The 22,913-nt window shown below is 38.8% G+C and overlaps 1 protein-coding gene across 1 annotated transcript in view; it reads left to right on the top strand.

Moving 5' to 3' along the window:
* Nucleotides 1–22,913, top strand: part of DOCK3 (dedicator of cytokinesis 3) — a 216,138-nt gene that overhangs the window by 170,655 nt on the left and 22,570 nt on the right. Inside the window, exons 29-40 of the mRNA XM_035547066.2 lie at nucleotides 58–133; nucleotides 1,160–1,260; nucleotides 1,713–1,771; nucleotides 3,933–4,081; nucleotides 6,734–6,819; nucleotides 9,281–9,307; nucleotides 9,426–9,521; nucleotides 11,341–11,401; nucleotides 11,899–11,992; nucleotides 14,299–14,447; nucleotides 19,266–19,352; nucleotides 20,725–20,829. Of these exons, the coding sequence (XP_035402959.1) occupies nucleotides 58–133; nucleotides 1,160–1,260; nucleotides 1,713–1,771; nucleotides 3,933–4,081; nucleotides 6,734–6,819; nucleotides 9,281–9,307; nucleotides 9,426–9,521; nucleotides 11,341–11,401; nucleotides 11,899–11,992; nucleotides 14,299–14,447; nucleotides 19,266–19,352; nucleotides 20,725–20,829 (1,090 nt within the window). The remainder of the gene's footprint in view (nucleotides 1–57; nucleotides 134–1,159; nucleotides 1,261–1,712; nucleotides 1,772–3,932; nucleotides 4,082–6,733; nucleotides 6,820–9,280; nucleotides 9,308–9,425; nucleotides 9,522–11,340; nucleotides 11,402–11,898; nucleotides 11,993–14,298; nucleotides 14,448–19,265; nucleotides 19,353–20,724; nucleotides 20,830–22,913) is intronic.

The following is a 22,913-nucleotide window of genomic DNA, read 5'->3' as shown; positions in this document are numbered from 1 at the left end:
ATTTATACTCCAGATTCAAATGTTTTCTCTTTTCTTTTTTTCTTTTTTTGACTGCAGTATCATAGTTACAACAGTTCAGTACCTGTCTTCCGCACTGCACAAGAATTTCACAGAAACAGACTTCGATTTTAAAGTAAGGATTGATACTGAGAAAATATTACAACATGTTTAAACTAGTAGTACCACAGGCACAAGAGCTATATTAGCGATTATACTTGCAGCATTCATTTGATTATCTATGAGGAAAGATGATGTAACCAATGAACGAGAGGAATTTGAATCTGCTGTGGATTGAGGGAAGTAGAACAGAATGCTCAAACCTAGTAAATGGAGGCCTTTGTAAAGGAAACAAATGCCTACATAAGCAGTGGAGGTAATGAAGCCTGTTGTCAGGCCTAATAAAATATGAACTCAAACAGTGCTTTTCCTGAAGTCAGGGCGTTCATGATCTTCCTCTCCCAGAGGCCTCTCTCTTTGGTTGTTGACTTAAAACTTGGAGGAACACAGTATCTTAGAGTGTTTTCCCTATGTCTGATGTGCTTGAAAGCGGTCACAAGCTCAGTGTTGCTAAGGAAAAGCAGCCAGATGTGTACCTTTCTTTGCACATGCGCACACACAGCCTTAATGTATAAGCCTCATTTCTTTCAAAAAACAGACTATATTATAAAGCTCTCGTTCATAATATAATGTAATCTCTGTTTTGTGTTTTGTTTTTTTTGTTGTTGTTGTTGTTTTGTTGTTGTTGTTTCGAGGGATAAAATCTGCTTAGCCTAGAGAAAGAGAACAATTTAAACTTTTGTGAAGTGGCCAAGTTTAGTCATTTTTAAGCTTCGGTGCTAAGAGTAAAGCTTAGTGACATTGAATCACAGAATCACAGAATTGAAGGGGTTGGAAGGGACCTCGAAAGATCATCGGGTCCAACCCCCCTGCCAAAGCAGGTTCCTTAGATTGCCTTCTTTAATATCTTTTCCTATCAGTTTTTAACCCTTGGTGTCCTTAAGAGTTTAGTATCTCGAGTCAAGAGGCATATTGATTGTTACATCTGTATTACAAAAAGGAAAGTCTGATTCTACATACAAAAGAACGTATGTCCTCCTACACTTGTTTAAAACTTACTCATTGGAGTGTAATGTTATAAAACTTCCTTTCTGCGTTACAGGTGTGGAACTCCTATTTCAGCCTGGCAGTGTTGTTCATAAATCAGCCAAGTCTGCAACTAGAAAATGCCACACCAGCTAAGAGAAAGAAGATTCTAGATAAGTAAGAAGACTTTTTGTTGGCTTCCCAGTCTTTTCTGCCACCTGAAAAATTGAGGCTTCTTTTTCTATCATAAGTCCCTGTGATTTATGATGGAACTTGGGATGTAGAAGTGCTTGGGAAATAAATAAATCTCCTAATACAGTGCTCAGTGATAATTTTTTTCATATTCTTATGTTGATTTAAATGTGAATTCAATGGAACAGGCTTCCTGGAGAGGTAGTTGATTCCGTCTGTCTGTAAGTGTTGGAGGCGTTTGAATAATGCCCTTAACAATACGCTATAACTTTTGGTTAGCCCTGAAGTGGTCAGGCAGTTCGACTTGATGATCCATGTAGCTCCCTTCCTTCTATTCCAATTCTATTCTTATTCTATTTTATTCCTTACTTTTTTAAACGTCACCGCCTTTGCTGGTGTTTTTTCCATTAGGCAGTTGTCTATCTCCTCTCTTACAGATATGGTGATATGAGAGTGATGATGGCATATGAGCTCTTCAGCATGTGGCAGAACCTGGGTATGATTCTTCCTTCTCTGTCTTAACAACCGAAGCCAAAGTAACCCCATATTTCAGTTAGATTTTTTTAATTTATTTTAGTATCATGTATTACTTTACATTTCTCTTAGTTGTAAAACAAGGAAGCACTTCTCTTCTACCAAAAATATTCTGCGGCATCATAGTCTCTACTTCATTTGTGTAATGTGTTCCTACTAATTTGAATGCTTTCTTCTCAAATGTGACAGTGGTAGGCTTTGTTTTTTGGCATGTCAATGACAGTTTTTATGTAGCTGCAAATATAAAATCAGCTTATTTTAATCCCTTCAACTGTGCCGCAGTCTGCTTCAAATGGAGGTACTCTCTGACTTCTGTGTCTATTTCCTGGCTGTAAAGCAAATATTTACATTTTCACAGATATTATTAATTTTATCAATCTGCATATGATTCAAAAGCCAAAGTTGTTATGATGCAAAATTATAGCTACAGGTGTTTGATTATAGTGCCCAGAAGTGACATACAGTAAAGCTGCTTTTTTGTCTTCTTCAGGCATTTAGTATGCATATAGTAACAAATTCTACATTACTGCTTAAAAATACCCAAAACAGAACATAAAATTTCAACTTCTATAATTTATGTGACCTTTTCTTATATATTTTGATAAAGAAACTAAGCATATTACACAATGGGGAATCTTGCTACTGGTCTCAAAAGGTAAATGGAGAATTTTCATCTAGGACTTGTGCTTTGAGAAGTGTTCTGCAGCAGTCTTGGGTTTAGGTAGCTCAGGATTTTATTAATAAAACAGCCAAATAACTTCTGTACTAGATGAGAGCAAGTCCAGCTAGGCCAGTATCCTGTCTCGGTCAGGGATCAAAAATGAATACCTATGGAAACATTTGAGGACAAAGGAAGCATATAGTATGCTAGAGGAAAATAAAAAAAAATGTTGATAGCAATCACAGATTATGCAAGGTTCTGAGAACAGTTAAATCATTAAAAGAGCAAAGGAATGATGCAAATGAAATTGAGTAACTTGATAATGCGGCTGCAAGCAAGTAATATATTCAAAAAGCCAAATACAAACTTTTTATATGTAGAAACGTATGTAGGACTGCTATTCAAGAAAAGAAACTACAAATGTATCGTGCTGATAATCAGCTGAATGGGAACTACCTGTAAAATGCCATGAGTAAAAACAGTAACATGATCTTTGAGAAAATATATAAGAATCTTAAGTAAGAGAAGGAGGACTATATTACTGCTGCAGTTTTTTCATAGGTGCACTTGATTTTAGAACAGTTAGTCTGGCCCTGCAGCTTATAAAAACCAAAGACAAGTTCAACAGAGTTCAGAAGACAATTAGGAAGATGACTACAGAAGTAAAAAAGAAAAAAACCTTAATCAAAAAGACTAAATAAGCCTGAGTTGTCTCGCACAGCTAAGATGGTACAGGCAGACTCAATCACAGTCTTGAAGTATCTGTGTGGGGAATAGAAAGCTCTCTAATATAACAGAAATCAAATAACTGGAAAAATATGTTAGAAAACTTTAAATATGAAGAAAGAAGTCGATTATATACATATACAGATAAAGGTATTTATTACTGAGCCTTGTTCCGAATATAGCTATTCCAATTTATTCTCTGCAGCTGCAAAGTAAGCAGGCCACAGAAGAGGTTGTTAGTAAATGCCTTGAGTTGCTGTTGCTGAGAATCAATGCTATTTTGTCCTAAGTCAAGGTCAGCAATGAAATTGTGACTTCTATAGCACTGAGGACAAAGAGCTCTCTAGTTATTTAAAATCTAGGTATGTTCTACTAAACATAGTTGTTCTCACCAACCCTTTCCAATACTTTCATAAATTAAAAGTATCTGTCCTTTTTTCCCCCTGGTTAGTATGTTTTAGTTTGTTTGTCTTCAATGGTTTGAATTCCATTACAAATGAAATGCAATGACAGTTTTTGCTGAAGGCTTTGGCATTGAAATTAAAAATGCAGACTGCAGGAAATGGTGTAAAGCAAGCTGTTGTTTCAGTCCTTTTAGGAAAAGAATGTACTTGCTTTCTTCATGCCTATTACTTTGCATTGGGCCTATTATTGTCATTATTGCAGAGGCTCCCTTCCTTCTCAGTGACAGATAACAAATGCTTTTATTTAATCACAATTGCTTTGTGTTGTACAGGTGAACATAAGATTCACTTTATTCCGGGAATGATTGGCCCCTTTCTTGGTGTTACGCTTGTTCCACAACCAGAAGTCCGAAATATCATGATCCCTATCTTCCATGACATGATGGACTGGGAGCAGAGAAAGAATGGCAACTTCAAACAGGTGAAGTAGCTTCCCGGGCATCTGCAGTGTTCTTTTTCTTGCTCTGTCTGTCTTGCAATACCCAGCTGGAAGCAAGGAGTTTGCATCTGTTGAACCATTTCTGATGGTGAGGAAGATGTGATGCAGATATATAAAACCAGAAAATTTGAAGCATCATTCACAAAAGATTACAGTACTCCCGGGATTATTTAGGCAGTGCACTTTAGAGCTGGCTACGTTTCCTGTGAAAATATAGAAGAGCAACGTGCTCGTCACATCAGAGATGAGAAAGAGAAAAGAATTTCTTTGGTCCTGGGCTCTCACTGCTCTCATTGGTTTCCATGTAGATCATTAGTCAGTCACTAAGTGGGTAAGACTGGGAACCAAAAATGGAGACTTCAAGATTTAGCCAGTATTTGTGAAAATAGTGGTCTTTGCTTCTCCGGCAAATTTCTAGCCAGAAGGCAGTATTGTATAACTAAATAATTATGCCATGCTTTGAAACAGGCTTTGTGACTTGTATATTCTTGGAGAAATTGCAGCATCTCTCCTGAATGCTTATGTCCAACAACAGTTCTGTAGTTCCCACCTGCCGTGAGCTATGATTGCAGAACAGGCAGAGGAGTCCTCATTTTGTTGCTCAGTCATGGTCAGAGAATTGCTTGAATTTTCCACTGCATAAAACAGATCCTAAAAGTTCAAAGTAGTAATAACAAAGTGTAGGTTTGGAATGGATCCTTAGAGGACATTGCTTCATTGTCATTGTGTTTGGGACAATAGTGAGGGCAAGTATCTACAGATAGGTACGCTGAAGGAGGCAATGCTAGTGTACAGTTAAACAACACAAACCATTTCCAGAAATACTTAATGATTGAACCTTTTGTTTAAATTACCATAATTCATGTGATTATTAACCACATTAAATGTCAGTTCTAATCATTCCAGGAGAATAACAAACCTTTCCCATAACCTGGTATATCAAAGGCTGTGTGGAAGAGTATTACCAAGGGCTTATGGTTTTTTCCCTCCTTGCTTCAACTCCTTTGACTGCTATTATTATTATTACTACTACTACTACTACTATTATTATGGTGGCATTTGATCACGGTACTCTTTTTGCTTTAGGTGCTATATTAGCATAACAATAGAACAGTTTCTGCTCTGGCATTTACAGTTGGAAGTACCTACAGTCATCTTCTAGTTTCTGGATCTATTTATACTTTCTACGTGACAGATGAACTTCTCATAATCATCATATAATTTTTATACTTGTTCATATGTTGTAAGCTTCAGCCATAAAAATCTTTCTTAATTTACTCATGGAGCTAATTCTCACACTGAAGCATGTATCGTAATTTTGTAAGACTAAAGATAGAAGGTTCATCTAGATTAGTGAGAATGAAATGTATAGTTGAATAGTACAAGATGCATTAAACCTTACTAGCATAAGCAGCTGGAACCAAGAAGTTAATTTTTTGTCCAGTGTAATGTTAGACAGCTGGACAGATGCTTTGCAGAATTCTGTCAAATTGTTGTAGCTTACAGACTAAGAGACAGGTTTTTTTTTTTTTTTAGTTTTGAATTCTGTTGTCTTTTTGAATACTAAATTGGTCGTTAGAAAATACAAAAATCCTGGAAATTCACTTTCATGCTTTTTTTTTCCAGTAGCTTGTTTTAACATGGTAATTTTTCAGCAATACTAGAGAACAATGCAGTCTGATTCATGGACTAAATCAAGTCCCCCTTTAATGATTTCACTAGCAAGAGTGCCAATTCCATTTGTGTGTCACTGGGTGATTTACTCTTCCTTCTCATCTTTACTTACTTTGCAGTTTGGCAGCTGAAAAACTGAGAAACTCAAACTATGCTAATCTTTGAATAAAAACAAGTGATAATTCTACAAGCCATTTCAACCTTTAGAAACCTGTCTTCATTAGTGTTGAAAGTATGTTTTTTACAAGACTTTGAAGAGCGCACAATTTTTTTCTTTAATATTGGATAGAATGGTTTCTGCACTTGAACCAATTTTATTGGAATATCTGATCTCAAACTTGACAATAGGACGTATTAGACAAGGGGAGAAATGAATGCATATTCATGACCTTTCTAAGGGAAGGGCAACATAATGATACCGTTCTGTTCCTTTATATAAGTGTGAAAAGAAAATGCATCATATATGCATAGAGAAGCTTGATAAAAAAGAGTTTAATGAACAAATTACATTCCAATGCAATTGTGTCTGGATGGCTGGAAATCAGTTAGCTACCAGCAGAACCATCACAGCAGGCTAGTGGTGATCATGCCATAAACTGGCTTCTCTGCATGGATATTCAATTTATGGTACAGGATATATTTTTCACAGAAAGTGTGTTCAGAGTGATTTATTTGTTGAGAGAATAAATATCAAAAATTGCTGTGAAGAATCAACATTATCTCCCCTGGGATGTTCGTTTAGACTCTGATAAGCAAATGGATAATTTAATTTTAGTCCTGCTATTTCATTGAAAAAAATAAGAAAAGTGTTTCCATTTAACTGAGATACAGAGAAATAAATCACTCACACAAAGAAGGTGGGGCAGCCTGCAGGACAATATTCTTTCAGTCCTCCTTGTGTTTGGTACTCTTGTCTTCTGCATGAACAGCTAATTTGTAACCAGTCACTTCTTCATCCAGGTGGAAGCTGAGTTGATTGATAAGCTGGACAGCCTGGTATCTGAAGGAAAAGGTGACGAGAACTACAGAGAACTCTTCAGCCTACTGTAAGCTATGCTAATTTCTGCTTGCTCTGCATTCTGTGGGGTCACTAAAGGAGTCTAAGTAGTGACCTGTGCTGCAGTAGCAGCTTCAGGGCTGATCTTCAGAGAAAGCAGTAGAAGGTTTTCTGGCAGGTTTTTATGACATGGCTGTCAGGAAAACAGAAATGTGTCACTCTGATTCTGAAAAGAATATAAAAATTAAATTTTTCCTTGTTTTTGTTCTGTGAAATCTAATATAAGGCTCCATAGGTAAGTCATTAATGTCCTCCTATAAAAAATTGATCTGCTAAAGGAACCGGTGCCTTTCTTTTTTTTTACCTTAGCAATACGTGAAATCAGGGCCTCGGAACGATTTAGAGAAAGTCTAGCAAGTCAGACCTTGTTAGAGCAAGAGGTTTTCCTCAACGTTTTCCTTTGCTGCTTACAATTTTTGAAGGTCATTGAGTTGATTCAACAGTTGTAAGTTTATTCCTCTGGAGTCAGTCAGGACAGTGTTTACACTCCCTTTCACACCAAATACGCAGTACTCATAAGGATAAACTTAAGAGTGGAAACAGTCTAGGAGATTCGTGGAGTGTTATGAGAATAAATACATGAGAAATAAATACATGAGGCACACTAGTACCACTGCAGTGGGGACCAGAAAAGTACTTAAGTCCTTGTCATTCAAGAAAGGAACCTGCATCAGAAATAGTGTGGCCAGCAGGACCAGGAAAATGATTGTTCTCCCCGTAGTCAGCACTGGTGAGCCCACACCTCGAGTACTGTGTTCAGTTTTGGGCCTCTCACTATAAGAAGGATATTGAGCTGCTAGAGCATGTGTAGAGAAGAACAATGAAGCTGGTGGAGGGACAAGGAAATGACATAGGAGGAACAGCTGAGGGAATGGGGATTGTTTAGTCTTGAGAAAAGAAGGCTGAGGGGAGACCTCATTGCTCTCAACAGCTACCTGAAAGGAGCAGCAAGGAAGGTGCTGGTCTCTTTTCTCAAGTAAACAACTGGTAGAATGTGAGGAAATGGTCTCAAATTGCACCAGGGGAGATTTAGATCGGATATTAGGGAGAATATCTTCACAGAGAGGGTGATCAAGCACTGGAACAGGCTGCCTGGGGCAGCGGTGGAGTCCCCATCCCAGGAGGTATTTAGGAGATGTGAATGTGGCACCAGGGACATAGTTTAGTGATGGGGTTTTGCAGGCCAGGTTGACGGTTGGACTTGGTGATCTTGAAGGCCTTTTCCAACCTAGATAATTCTATGATTCTATCTTCCAGACAATTTTATGTGGCCCCCAATTGTATGGAGGCAGTTTAAGGCATAAACCTTTGTATTTCTCAGTTTACATTTACACATTCATTCATTGTCAAGATAAATAAGCCAGCCCATCCTGTATGCTCATCCTTAGAAAGCATGTAAATTTATTCTGTTTTGACTTCTGCATATTCAGCCTTGAGCAGTCTGGCACTTCGTGTCTACAGATAAATATATTTCATGTTTGTTTGTGGTTTTTTTTTAAAAGAAAGAAAATATCTTTTTATTTTTATTCACCTGGCAAGAAGAATGTTCAACTTTTCATTAGCTCCAGAAGAAGGTACTTGATAGCTGAAACGTTAAGAATTCAGGGATCATAGTTTCACTTATTTGTAGATGATAATGACTGCATGTGTAGCCAAGAAAAATAACCTTGAACTTGAAGTCCAGCAACTTTTTAGTTTGTACTTGTACTGTCTTTTCTGAGAATGCTGTCAGCTTTGAGGAAACAATTCCACAGAATTGGAAAATCTCATCTCTTTTCTCACAAACTTAATAAATGCACCGTGAAATAAACAGTTGGCCCTGACTTCTGTTGTCTCAGCTGTACTGGTGAAGTGTGAATTGGGTCCCATGGTTGGAAATTATTTCAGTATAAAAGAGTTTGGTTGGAAATTATTTCAGTATAAAAGAGTTTGCCTGTTGTGAGGACATGTAAGACACCTAACAGTATTTCTTTGTCAGTATGTAAGTGGCAAGTTCTTTGACCAGAGATCAGTTTCAGGAAACTAGCATGTAAATTTGCTTTCTTTTCTCATTTTTTAATGTGATTTTCAGTGTTCTTACTCTAGCCTTTTCTCTTTCTTCTCAGTCATCTCAGTGATGTGCTGCCTGTATTGTTTAGCTTGCTGATCAGAAAAATATCGCTTTCATTTATTTACAGTTTAATAAATTGTGATGCAAGGTTAGTTGGTTGCTGATTAGAGACCAAAATTAATGTGAGGATGTACGAAGAGGAATTTGCATTAGGTTTAGACTCCCTTCCAACTTGTGATTGCTGTTAGTAGTATTTAGGCTACAGATAATAATGTGGGAATCAACTGTTGCCATGAACATTGCTATCTTTTACATGTTTTGTATGGCAATGTGAGGATAATTTTCCTTTTCCTGTCAATTCTGTAATTTCCTTGTCTTTGCTTCATGCTGCCTGGAGTAGAACCCAGCTCTTTGGGCCTTATCCCAGGTAAGATAGTAATTCTGTGTACTTGTCTCATGAGGGAGAAATGAAGTCGTCTGCAGCTGTCTGCATGCACTACACTGTTTCCCCGGATGCCTTATCTGCTCTTTTCATCTCTGAACAGTTTGCTGGAGAAGATTGAGCAGGAAACATGGCGGGAGACTGGAATCTCTTTTGTTACATCAGTTACTCGCCTCATGGAGCGTCTGCTTGACTATAGGTATCTGGCAACAACAGTAATATGTTCTGAGTATATGTATTAGAAGTTTTAGTATCAAATTTCTTTTGTACAGGGAATGTTTTTATGGTTTATCAAGCTGCATGCTTCTCTGATGGCAGGTATTACGTCTGCAAGCCTACCTCACTGCTGCAGGATTCTGAGTAGAAATCCAAAGTTCACAGCTCCAGAGCCCTAATTCTTATTCTTGTATGCTCATTCCCAAAAACAACAAAGATGAAGTTGTTCATTCTTAGTTTTGGACTAAGGTTTATTCAGGTTGCTAAATGATTTATTCCTTTTAGCTTTGAAGTGATCTTGCCTAATTAAGCAATATACATGCTAAATGTAAGAATGATTCTAAATGGCTTGCTGAACCAAGGTCTTTGACACATGCTGAACGCCTCATCTAAGTAGGCAGGGTTAGAAAACTTCATCTGAGGAAAGCCTGACATGTCAGCTGGTGACTTGTGTGCAAGACTCCACTACAAACTAGACATCCTCTGTTTGGATTTAGACTAAAACTTGCAGGACTATTGTGAGCTTTGATTTAGTTACAAAAACATATTTTACTTTCTAGCTTGTGTGTGTGCACACTCAGAGTTATTTTTATGGAACAGGAGGCAATTAGAAACTATATAGAACTGCCACGTATATTTCTATCTTTAGCCTACTGACGAGAGTTCAAATCATTTTTTTTGTTTTTCTGCTGCTCATTATAGGTGAAAGCCTGTGACTAGGCTGGGTGTTCAGCAATCCCAAATTCTTTTCTGTGCTTTTTAGTTTGTTCTTTTTGTTGTCCTGAACAGTTTGATCCAATCTCCTGTGTTGTTTTTTTTTCTTGACAACTGCCATACAACTACTAAGAAAGACCAAATATCTGAGAGACATTTAAAGAGAATGCAAGGGAGCTGACTTTTTTAATGGAATTTGCTATCAACGCAACTTGGATGAACAGATACTCATTTTCATGCTTAATTTCAGGAACAGATACCAGTTTTTAACTGATACTCAATATGCAGCGGAATATTTCATTCCCTGAGCAGAGCAGGATAGGGAACTGTATGAAAATTTGGAAACACCCAGATGAAGTGTGTCAGCTGCTGTGATAGTTCTGCAAATCACATAGAGAGCTATGAAGTGAAGAGCTCTGCTAATCAGTTTTGTGGAGCCCAGATGCCAACTAGCTGACAGTGTAGTTCTCAGGAAAGTTTGTAGTGTCACTGCTTTAAAAAATTTGTCTTGCCTTCACAAATGAATGTGACTTTCTCAAGTCAAAATTGGTAATTTCTGAGGCCTTTTTCTTTTGTGCTGCTTACATCAAAATTATTTATAAAAATTGCAGAATCCACAGATTTTTTGTTTGTGTGATTTATCTTACCTGTGAAAAAATCAGTAATCTAGTCTAAATCAGTCAGGTTGTATCTTTCAGGATGCCAACACTACATTAGATACCTGAATTTCTGAAACCTAGTCCTTTGACTAGGGAACCACTAAACAATTACATCTGGGTAAATAACTTTTCACTTTTATGGTAGCTTTTTAGTTATGAAGATGTTTGACTACTGCCATCTGGTATTTGTTCAGAGTTGTAAGAAATGCAGTGGTCACTCCAGGTGCTTGTTCTCAGATGCCATTAAGGCAGTTTTTATATCGTTTAGGCCATATTATGGAATTTTTTCTTAGAGCAACTGTATAAAATAAAGTATATGGTTCACTGTTTTTTGTGATCCAAGGAAACTCTGGACGTTAAGATAGCTTCAAATGTATTTTAAAAGGAAATTTTGCAGGTGCACGTTTCAACATTACTCTGCTTTCTTAGGGATTGTATGAAAGGCGATGAAACAGAAAACAAGAAAATTGGCTGCACTGTTAACCTTATGGTAAAGATTTTTTCCTTATGTTTATCTCTTTGTGATACTGTGCAATGTAATTGAAGCAGGAATGGGGAAGGTTGGGTAGGAATCTGTGTCAGCAATTGTAGGTTCAGAATCTGAGCACTGGCATGACAGAAAATGATGGGTTGGGAGGATCCCCTGGAGGTCTGTGGTCTAACTTTCTGCCTTTAGGCTGGGCTCTCCAACTTTAAGCTGGGCTTCTGAGGGCCTTGTCCAGCTGAGTTCTGAATATCTCTGTGACAGAGGCCCCACAACCTCTCTCACCTTTTCTTCCAGTGTTTGACTGTACCATCATTTTGAAAAAAAATCACTACATGAAAAAGTTAGTGGGTTAAATCAGTGTGAATGTGAAAAGAATTAGTCCTTTCACCTTACACTAATAATGTATTCTCTTTCCAGTACCTATATACATACACAGATGCTACTGATTGTCTTGAATGAAGGAAAATTCTCAATGAAAATAAAAATTCTCTCTTTTACAGAATTTCTATAAGTCGGAAATTAACAAGGAAGAGATGTACATCCGCTATATCCACAAGCTGTGTGACATGCACTTACAGGCTGAGAACTATACAGGTTAGTAAGACATCATACAGGGTCTGTTTGAAATCCTAGTGAAAGTTTTTGACTCTTCTGATGTTATTCTCTAACATCTCTTGAATTTGTTTCAAAAACTTCTGTTATGGATCAGTTCACTGTTAAGACCAGCCCTCAGGAATCTCTGACCCTAGAGACAAGGGAGGAAGACTGGAGAAAGGAGGACTTTCCCTTGGTCAAAGAGGATCAGGTCAGAGATCTCTTAGGCAAACTCGACACCCACAGATCCTTGGGCCCAGATGGAATGCATCCATGAGTACTGAGGGAACTGGCAGATGTTATTGCTAGCCCACTCTGCATCATCTCTGAAAGGTCATGGAGAACAGGAGAGGTGCCTGAGGACTGGAAGAAAGCCCACGTCACCCCAGTATTGAAAAAGGGCAAGAAGGAGATTGGTGGATCACCTGGAAAGGTGATGGAATCACTCATCCTGGAGGCCATCTCCAAGCACATGGAGAAGAAGAAGGTGATCAGGAGTAGTCAGCATGGGCTCACCAAGGGGAAATCATGCTAGACCAACCTGATGGCCTTCTATGATAGGATGACTAGCTGGGTGGATGAGGGAAGAGCAGTGGATGTTGTCTACCTTGATTTCAGTAAGGCTTTTGACACTGTCTCCCAAGACCCATGTCTTCCCATAGGCAAGCTCAGGAAGTGTGGGGATAGATGAGTGGGCAGTGAGGTGGATTGAGAACTGGCTGGATGGCAGAGCTCAGAGGGTTGCGCTCAGCAGCACAGGGTCTAATTGGAGGCCTGTAGCTAGCGGTGTCCCCCAGGGGACAGTACTGGGTCCAGTCTCATTCAACTTATCCGTCAGCGACCCGGATGAGGGAACAGAGTGCACTCTCCACAAGTTTGCTGATGACACAAAGCTGGGAGGAGTGGCTGATACCCCCGAGGGCTGTGCTGCCATTCAGAGGGACCTGGACAGGCTGGAGCATTGGGCAGTGCAGAACCTCGTAAAGTGCAACAAAGGCAAGTGCAGGGTCCCGCACCTAGGGCGGAATAACCCCGTGCACCAGCACAGGCTGGGGGCTGACCTGCTGGAGAACAGCTCTGCAGAGTAGGACCTGGGAGTCCTGGTGGACAGCAGGCTGACCAGGAGCCAGCAACATGGCCTTGTGGCCAAGAAGGCCATTGGGATCCTGGGGTGCCTTAGGAAGTGTGGCCAGCAGGTCGAGAGAGGTGATCCTGCCCCTCTGCTCAGCCCTGGTGAGGCCCCACCTGGAGTGTTGTGTCCAGGTCTGGGCTCCCCAGGACAAGAGGGACATGGAGCTGCTGGAGCGAGGCCAGCGGAGGGCTACGAAGATGCTGAGAGAGGGCAGGGGCATCTCTCCTATGAAAGGCTGAGAGAGCCGGCCCTGTTTAGCTTGGAGGAGAGAAGACAGAGAAGGGATCTTATCAATGTGTGCAAATACCTGAAGGGAGGATGTCAAGAGGATGGGGCCAGACGCTTTTCAGTGGTGGCCAGTGACAAGACAAGAGGCAACAGGCACAAACTGAGACCCCTTCTTTGCTGTGAGGGTGACAGAGTGCTGGAGCAGGTTGCCCAGAGAGGCTGTGGGGTTTCCCTCTCTGGAGATACTCAAAACCCACCTGGATGCCATCCTGTGCAACGTGCCATAGGTGAACCTGCATTTCAGGGGGGTTGGACTAGGTGACCTCCAGAGGTCCATTCCTACCTCAGCCATTCTGTGATTCTTTTCCTGTAGTTACAGCAGTCGGAACGATTAGAAGCCGAGGTCTACCTCACTCCATCACACAAAGTAATGCATGTCTCTGCCCACGCAACTGTTCTGTCGCACCTTGAATTTTACATTACAGTGTTCTGCAAGGACAGTTGATTGAAAAATCACAACAGTGGAATCAAAATTAGGGGAAGATTGAAATCACGAACCCACCATCATACTACCGTTTGCCAAATTTCCTTGCATTGTAATACTTAGAGGGCATGACTCTAGTTCTTTGTTATCCAAGCTCTGTTTACAACTGCAGACTCCAAATCTAGTTACACACCTGAGTATCTGACTGTGCATTTAAATCAAGTATCTAGTAGAAAGGAACTTGACAGATTTGTACCTAAGAATCAGGTTTATCGGAAACAGCTATGTGCTGCTATTTTAAGTAATTGAATAATTTAATGTTAATCTAACACTTCAGAATTTTTTCTCAAATTGTACATCAGAACTTCCAGACTGTTTTAGAAGCAGCCTGTGACCTTTTAGCCTATTTGCTGAGTTATTTGTTGTCATTGATTCAGTGTTCAATGATTGCGTTTCCAACAGAGGCTGCATTTACTTTGCTTTTGTACTGTGAGTTGCTTCAGTGGGAGGACAGACCTCTGAGAGAGTTCCTGCATTATCCATCTCAGTCAGAGTGGCAACGTAAGGAAGGTCTGTGCCGTAAGATTATCCATTACTTCAACAAAGGGAAGGTATGCCAACTTCTTCTCTCTTCCAGCAGCTTCCTTCCCTTTTCCTGACTTAGAGCTTGCAAGGCTATCATCTTGGTTCAGTAGTCTGGAAGTAAATTTATATAAAAAGGTTTAATAACTTGACAAATTGCGCCTTGGCTCTCTAGACCAAAAAACAGATGAGAAAATGGATATGGATATTTCATTATACATATCATTTGGAACTAGTTTATGCAGGTCAACGGGAAAAAGGCTGGAATGTTTTTATACCTGTAAAAACTTTGGATCACCTGACATGACAGAGAGCTTGATAAATGCCAGTTGCTTAATTTAAAAAAAAAAAAAAAAAAAAGCATTGTCTATGCAAATTGTTGTTTTATGACTTGCTTCTCACCTAAGGACTTCTGTTTCTAACTTCCAGAAGTAAATGGCAGGCAATACATTCCAGGAGTCCCTTATTAAAAAAGTTTTAAGCCTTTTCAGTATCACTGGTGTTTTGAAGTGGCTTTCACTTAAAGTGGAGTTCTATCCATTGCACAAGAAAAAAATCAATACATTTTCAATACATTTTAATTCCACATATTTGGTATGCTTTTCCTACAGTTAATCACTGCAGAGGTAGGTGTTAGTCCCTTGTATCATGGTGTTTTGGGATCGTTTCAGAGGTGAATATTAGAAGCGAGATCATCTGTCAGAATATTTTCAAATTTTTCTTTAGAAAAATTCGTATAGCTTATATTATTAGAAGATAACATCTGTATGTGCACCTCAGGGCTGGTTTTCCCTCTGATAGCAATGACAATGAAATTAAATACAAATGTGATTCCAGTCATGTGGGGTTGACATTCCAGATATTTTTTCCTGGCCCTAATAAAAGAAAGATGCTTATGGCAGAGACATTCTCTGCCAAGCCTGCAAAAAGAAGTCAGATTGCTGTTTGTAAGAAGGAGTGGCCGGTTTATGAGGAAGCGATTCATTATCTAGGAATCTTTTCTAGGTCTTCTGAAATAATACTGCATGTGGTTCTCTGTTTAGTTTCAGAAATTTTCAGGGCTTTTTAGACTGCACTTAAATTTAAATTACTGACTTGTGCAAATATTGCAGTACTGTACTGTCTGACTAGACAAACATAACATAGAGACTATGTACATAAATTGAGCCTGTGTTTTCGACAAACAGGCCATCCACATAAACACTGAGGGTGAGTAAAAAGTTAATGGATGTAATTTTGCTATTAATCTCCTCGCAGATTATGGAGTGTTAACCTCTTAAGGTTTTTTTTTCCCACGGGGTGTTTCTGGAGTTACTTGGCTGTGTGTTTTAATCCTCCTTTATTTTAAATGTTAGCTGAATGACTGAATAATCCACTTAAGCTGTATGTCACTCGAGCTCTGGAGGTGAAAGATGCTGAGAAGCCAAATCTTCCTGCTGCTTTCTGCCACTTTTTCTGTGGCTGTGTAACTGAGAACAGCTCAGGGAATAGAAGAAGCTTGTTTCCCTCAACTTGTTTCTGACAGGCTGTTTTTCTGTGCTCCCCTAAGGTGAAGCAGGACCTCCCTGGGTCCTGAAGAAAGGGATTTGTTGTTCTGTGTTCTCTTGCGTATCTAGACTTAAGTTTCTCATGCTGCTCCTGGCATTTCCCATTAAGGAGGGGTCAGAGCAGCATGAAGGAGGTGTAAAAGTTCTGCATTTGTTCATGGGAAAACCTCACCATGGTAAGGGGGGAAAGCTAAGGCCATATGACTGTCCTGTGAGTCTGACATAAAAGGGCATGCTGGTGGAGTGCAGAGAGCAGCTGCGGCACTGCAAGGGAGTGCAGGATTGTCTAACTCCCATTCTCAGAAGTAGCCCTGTGCTGGGAAGGAAGAAAGCTTTCCAAAACCCTTTTACCCTTCACTCTGCATACTCCTTTCTACTGCTGTCTTGCTATGCTTTGAATCGGTTTATGGCTCAGCAGGTAGCATGTGCAAGTGCGTAACTAATTTTTTTTATGATTGATTTTTGTCTGTTAAGACTCAAGGTCTCCTAGCTAAAGGAGACTGAATGGAACAATTTGAACCTGACCGATCCTGTTTCTGGACAGCAACGTCTTGAGAACTGCACAACTCTTTTCTGCCCAGTTCACTGCTAATTTTTATTAACTAAGAATTCTGACCAGCTCCCTTCACAGCATCACAGTGTGTATTCAGCCAAGTGCTGCGAGAGACCCAGTGCTACGTTTCCAAAGCAGTTCATTTTTGCATTGTGTTCTTTCTACACAACGTTTGAACTAATTTCTCTTGTGCACACTCATTTGAATCACACTTTCAAAAGAAATCTGCACGTTGGGATGTGAGTAAATAAAGGCTCCCATTCATAGATGTTGATTGCCTATCTGCTTCCTGTGTGCCGTCAACAGCACTCAGCTGAGAGTTGCTGGTGTCATAGGAGAAGGTTGCAATAAAACTCAGATGAATGAGCTTTACAAGCGAAGGATATAATATGCAGCATACAAACAGATCAGACATCAGCAAAAGAGAAAGCAGTAATGAATGAAATTAACAGTGGAGACATTAGGAAATTATTTGAGAGGGGGAAGAATGATACTTTAGAGGAAAGTAACACTTAGCACACGGAACTGTATATTCGATTTCTACATTGTGAAGATAGTACTCATTAACATTACCAATTTTAAAAAAAGGAGGATCCCTATGACTCATCCATTCATTCTGCTTTATTTTCAAATATCTATGAACTCTCTTTTCTAAGAAGCTACCTGTATATTGTGTTTCTTCCACTTACATATCACATCTTTATCATCAGAGTATTCAGCTGGCATGGTACAATTTCTCTGTGTTGAAATCTGATTGAAAGGAAGAGAGAGAGCCTGAGCTAGGATGACAGACATAGTATCAGTGTACATGTGAAAGAGCTTGTCTAAATAAAGAGAAATGAGATGTGGTTACATATTGTTAATTTAATTCACATCAGAAAAGGAGCATAAAAAGGTTACACCTTTAGGATCACTGTAAGGGAAGATAGCCAGCTTTCTGGTTCCATCCAGAAGACAGATTGCAGAATTATGTAATGCTTTAGCCACAGCATCACATTTGGAAGTGAGACTCTGCCTCTGTCCAGTGTAACAAAAGCCATTTATTCCTAGCCAGGTGTTCTAGAAGAGATTTTTCTTTTCCATTCTTTCAGGTAAATATAGATCACCAGAAGTCTATGTACTGATACTGTAAACTCTGTTGAAACCTTAAAAAAAAAAAAAAAAAAAAAAAAAGGCATGCAGTGCTAGTTGTGTTTGCAAATATAAACACTTAATTGGGCAATGATCAAAATTCAATGTATCTATTTGTGTGTCATGGACTTTGACAGCCCACAGCAAAAATCCTGTTAATTTGAGATCACAAAATTCCAAGTAATAATCTGAGTTGTCGAGTAACTGGTCTTTCAGTTGCATGTATTGTAATTATCTAAATAAATCTCAGGCTTCCCATCACCCCAAACTACTACTATAAGAATATCAAAAAAGATCCTGAAGGAATCTTTTACTCAGCAAGTTCTTATGTAGGTTTTTTATAATAAAGAGAAGCTAAGGAGATGTAGGAATGTTATTTTTTCCTACTTAGTTTTTCAAATTATCCTCTCTTTTAATAAAGAAATTCTTAAAGTTGATAATGTTTTTGCTGTTCAGAGGACAAAAAAAACTTTGGTATTAAGGATGAGAGAACAGACACTGAATGTATGTGTATAAAGGGAAGCATGGCAAAGTACCTACTACATTAACTCAAATGGTGCAGAGGTTCTCTTCTTTAAGTGAAGGTACATGAAACCAGAAAAGCTATTTCCATATAAAGTGCTAATATTTTACATCACTACTGTTAATTACTGTTACCAACAATGTACAATATTATGCTTTTTAATACTGATGAGGACAGTATAACTCACATCAATTTTGTTTTCACTGTAATACAGTCCAAGCTTAAAAAATAAAAAGGCAAGTTAACCCAATAGTGCATAAAAATTAATCTAACCAAACCTCAGCTGAGACCTTTGTGTTCCAGATCCTTTACATAACTATGATAAGAAACCATCACTCCCCCAAAGCACTTCCAGTCTGTGCAGGTGCAAGATGATGGGAGAGATTTCAGTTCAAGGGTGTATAAAATGAACACTCTAAAAAGCTAACAGGTAACAAGGGAAGCTTCCTCTCTGTGTGGGCATGCCCAAACGTAATCTCCTTCTTCATTATCCTTGAGGGCCATGAATATGATGTGCTTGAAAAGATTTGGTGCATGCAGACTGTAAGTTAAAGAAGTGGGTTTTGCTTTTGGTTCTGAATATAGATACTGAGTGCAATAATGCAGCTCAGTTCTGAGAATGATCTGTCTCTGCATTTGAGTATTTCCTATCGCTTGATGGTTTTATGCTTTCAGTAGGAAGTAGCACCCCTGGGAAGGGGAGCACTTTGCCACGGAGCTATGCCCTAGATGACAAGAGTCTTCACTTCAGGGAGTTCTAGTGCAGAAAGCAGAGGAGATACTTGGGGGGGATTTAACAGGAAGAAAATTTGTTAGTTATATTTCTCCAGAGAAGTTCCCAGTCTCATGAGTAAACTGTCAGTAAGAGCAGTGCCTGCGTGTAATTTCAATGGAATATGTGCCTCTGTTACCATCTTGAAGAAGGAATCAATCTGATATTTAATGGAAACTGTTTCATCACATTGCATTTTCATATCTAATCCCTGGCATTTCATAGCTAATGAATTGCCTAAAACAAGTTTCTGTATTCCTCTCAGCTGAGTTGGTGATAACATGCCAGTCACTGTGAGTGTGATTTGCTTTGGTTTTGCAGAGCTGGGAGTTTGGTATCCCGCTGTGCAGAGAGCTGGCCATACAGTACGAAAGCCTCTATGACTACCAGAGCCTCAGCTGGATTCGGGTAAGTAGCAGCAGTTTCTCTCCTTGCAGAATCTCTTCCATTCACTAGGAAGTTTTCTCTCTCCTGTCAGAAAATTCTCAATTGGAAAAAAAGAAAAAAAAAAATACTCCTTTGCCATTGATTCGTTCCAATGACATTGTAGGCCTACTGAAGTAATTCTAGGTCTGCCAACCGTAACTCCCATGAGTATATGGAAAACGCATGCAGAGGATCTTGGTTTGCCGTTGCCTGTTTATGTTTATTTTTGCATAAAACATCCTTTGCTAAACTAATCATGAGTGATGAGCAGACAAACCTATTAACAAGTCTTAGTCTAGTAGTGCACCAAGGTATTCCTAAAACATCAGTAAATTAGCTATTCTCTCTGCCTCTATTAATTGGATTTAATCACCTGGCAGGTGAGGAGCATCTCAGCTCTTTGTTTTGCTCACCTTTGCATGATATGTTTTCTGTTCGAGACCCCTAAATCTGTGTTGACCTGAACTGACTTGAATTTCTCCCCACTCTAAGTTTTTCTCTGTGCCGTTCACATCATTCAGCCCATTCCTTTATTCTTCCCACAACAACTCTGGGACATTCTCCATTTTACAAAAGGAGATAACGTGTGTGGGAACCAAGAACAAAACCTTGGTGCAGTGTTCAAAGTCAAAGCTACTGTTAGGGTTCCCTGCAGTGAAAGCAATGATGTTAAACTGATGCTTCTCTTTAAAAAGCTATCTTTTTGCTACAGAGAAACTCTTACGAGCATTTCAGAGATTCAATTTGGCAAGGGGTCTTGAAATCCCACTCTTGATGCAAATGCCAGCACACTGCTATGGAACAAGTAATTGTAAACAAAGTCCTTTTTTCAACCCTCCACCCCCCCCTTTTCTTCCATGTTAAACTTGCTAGTATACAGAGCTGTAGAAGATTTAATTTTGTTTTATACTGTTTCATGCTCCTCAACTCAATTAAAGCAAACCCCATTGAACTGATAAAATTTTTCAGACAGCAGTATAGATTTTGAGCTGTAGAAAGCTGTTGAGAATACAGGTAGAAAAGGGCACTGGGAGCCAGGCGAACAGATACCTTAATCTCAGCTTTGCCATTAATTCTGTAGTGCAAAGAGAATTACATGCAAGACCCGTTTAATTTGAGGTACAACAGAAAAATTTTCATGATACCTCCCAAAATGTAAAATGAGCATGGTGATATTATAGTCTGCTCCACCATGTAGACTGATTAATTAATAATTTTAATCTTTAAAATAATTTCACTCTTTTCATTAAAAATGTGTGCAAAAGAATAATGTAATATTTTAATGTAACTTTAGATTCTAATGTTTTAAGTGCAGTTTTAAGAGTCTGATAGCAACTAACTTTTTCATTCACAGAAAATGGAAGCTACCTATTATGATAATATCATGGAACAGCAGCGCTTGGAACCTGAATTTTTCAGAGTTGGTTTTTATGGTCGAAAATTCCCATTTTTCCTGCGGGTAAGCCAGAGTTATACAAAATATGGCAAAGTGACCAGGCTCAGAGTAGCATTTAAGGCTTTGAATTTCAGCTGTGGAGATAGGACATCTGCTGTTCAGTTTATATTTTACACCTGTGCAGGTAGAAATAGCTTTCTGTCAGAACCGAAGGATGTGGTTCATTGGGAGCATTCTTAGGAACAGACATCAGAAATTTGACTCATGCCTATGCGTATTTTTGACAATCTGGAGATCAGCAAAAATTGCCTCTATATTAAGCAAAATGCTCTATCACAGCAATGTTGGGTCATTACTCAACAAATTTTCATCATCTCAAATTATCATGCTTTAAAAAAATCTCACATGACAGAGTGATTCTAATACCAGACTAATGACACTCTTCTGCTATCTACAAGTAAAATTTTCCTAGGTTAAGCAAAAAGCCTATCAGCTTCTCGGAACACATCCTCTCTTTGATCTTCTTGTCTTTGGTGTATACAGGATCAGTTGGGTCTGAAATCCATTTTAAAAGTGAAATTACTTTCCCTTCCTGATGAGGAATAAAACGTAAAATGGGTATTTGTTCATACAACTCCTCCTTGCTGGTTCAGAGCAAGGAAGGAATATAATCTGACAACTTCTGTAAAAACTGCCTGAAAATTGATGGTGGATGCCATCTAGCTTGACAGGACAAGCTAACCTGAAGCATGCTTTCAAGGACTGGAGCTGCATGTTTTGTGTTCTCTTTGAAGAAATGGTTTGACAAGAGATGGCACCGCTCTTGAGTCACACAGTAAGAAGTTATAAAAAGCAAAAGTGTGTACCATTTTTATTTCATAAGGTACATGTTTTGAAAGTTGCACTCTTAAATTTCCCTCTATTTTTTTTAACCAAGATTTAAACATCGGTGTTTAATTATATTACTTTAATGGAAGCCCAGGGGAAGTGAAGGCAAGGTGGAAATGAAGGTGGAAGTATCAGCGGATAAAGGGCAGTGTTGTGTAACTCAAAGGTGAAGTTGAACAGTGCCGTAATTCAGGATCCTGAACCAACGCTTCAAAGAAGTGTGTGCAAAGGAATCTGAGGAAAGCAAGTGTTGCATATGAAGCTCCTCTTTTATGAAGATCTCCAGAGAAAACAATTTCTTTTTTAATCTCTAACGACAGATGTTTCCAAACATAAATGACAACAAAGTCATTACAGTGTATAAATGTTCCTACGTCTGAAGTAATATCAGTGACTCTAGCTATCTTTTATTATGGATCCCCCAGTTTTGTCTTGGACTGATTGGCCTATGCATTTAACACTGCACAAGTTTTCAGTGCACAGCACTTTTCTGAAATGGTGTATCAGTATGGGTACTTTGCTGGAGACATTAACAGCAGACATGAACATACATAATTATAAGCCTTGTTAGTTCTGCAATTATATTTGGTAGCAGTACTTCTTATAGCAGATTACTAATGTAGCAATCTCGTTAGAAGTCACCCTCCTCCTTTCTCTCTCTAATGATCCATACAGCCTACGCATTGCAAAGCACAGACTAAACCCATTAGCAGCCGCATCTGCATGGATCACACCGTAAAGAGATTCATAGCAGCCATTCTAGAGAAGAAAAAGACTTACACGGATTTAATTTTTTTAAATTGATACAGGAGTGATTTAAAGTGATCAAATAACTTCATGCACTTCTCTCATTTAGTTTTCTATTGATGTATAGCATAACACAGAAAATAACCACTTGCTTCTACATCTTTGATTTTGTAGACCTTTTGTCTAGAAAAGTCATTGCTCATGTTGCCATGAATTCTGCATCTCTTTCTAGCCTTCCTACATAAATTAAAACTGTTCGTGTCTTCACCTACCAGAAGTTCAAGTAAGGCCTGACAAGCTACATTCTGAGATCTTATGTTGGCATCTGTCTGAAGAGTCTATTAAATTCAGCCCTGAAGTGTTTTCAGGGCATTATTTTTAGAATCATAATAACTTTATTTATAGGCTTACTGTTTTCTCAATTGCTGCAATCAAAAGCAGAATATGCAGTGTCATGAAGAGATTCACCTTCAAATATGGACTCACTCCAAATTTAATAATAGCTGCAGTTT

The sequence above is a fragment of the Cygnus atratus genome, chromosome 10 (assembly GCF_013377495.2).
Source record: "Cygnus atratus isolate AKBS03 ecotype Queensland, Australia chromosome 10, CAtr_DNAZoo_HiC_assembly, whole genome shotgun sequence".
NCBI classification, from domain to species: domain Eukaryota; kingdom Metazoa; phylum Chordata; class Aves; order Anseriformes; family Anatidae; genus Cygnus; species Cygnus atratus.
This window is presented reverse-complemented; position numbering and strand designations above follow the sequence as displayed.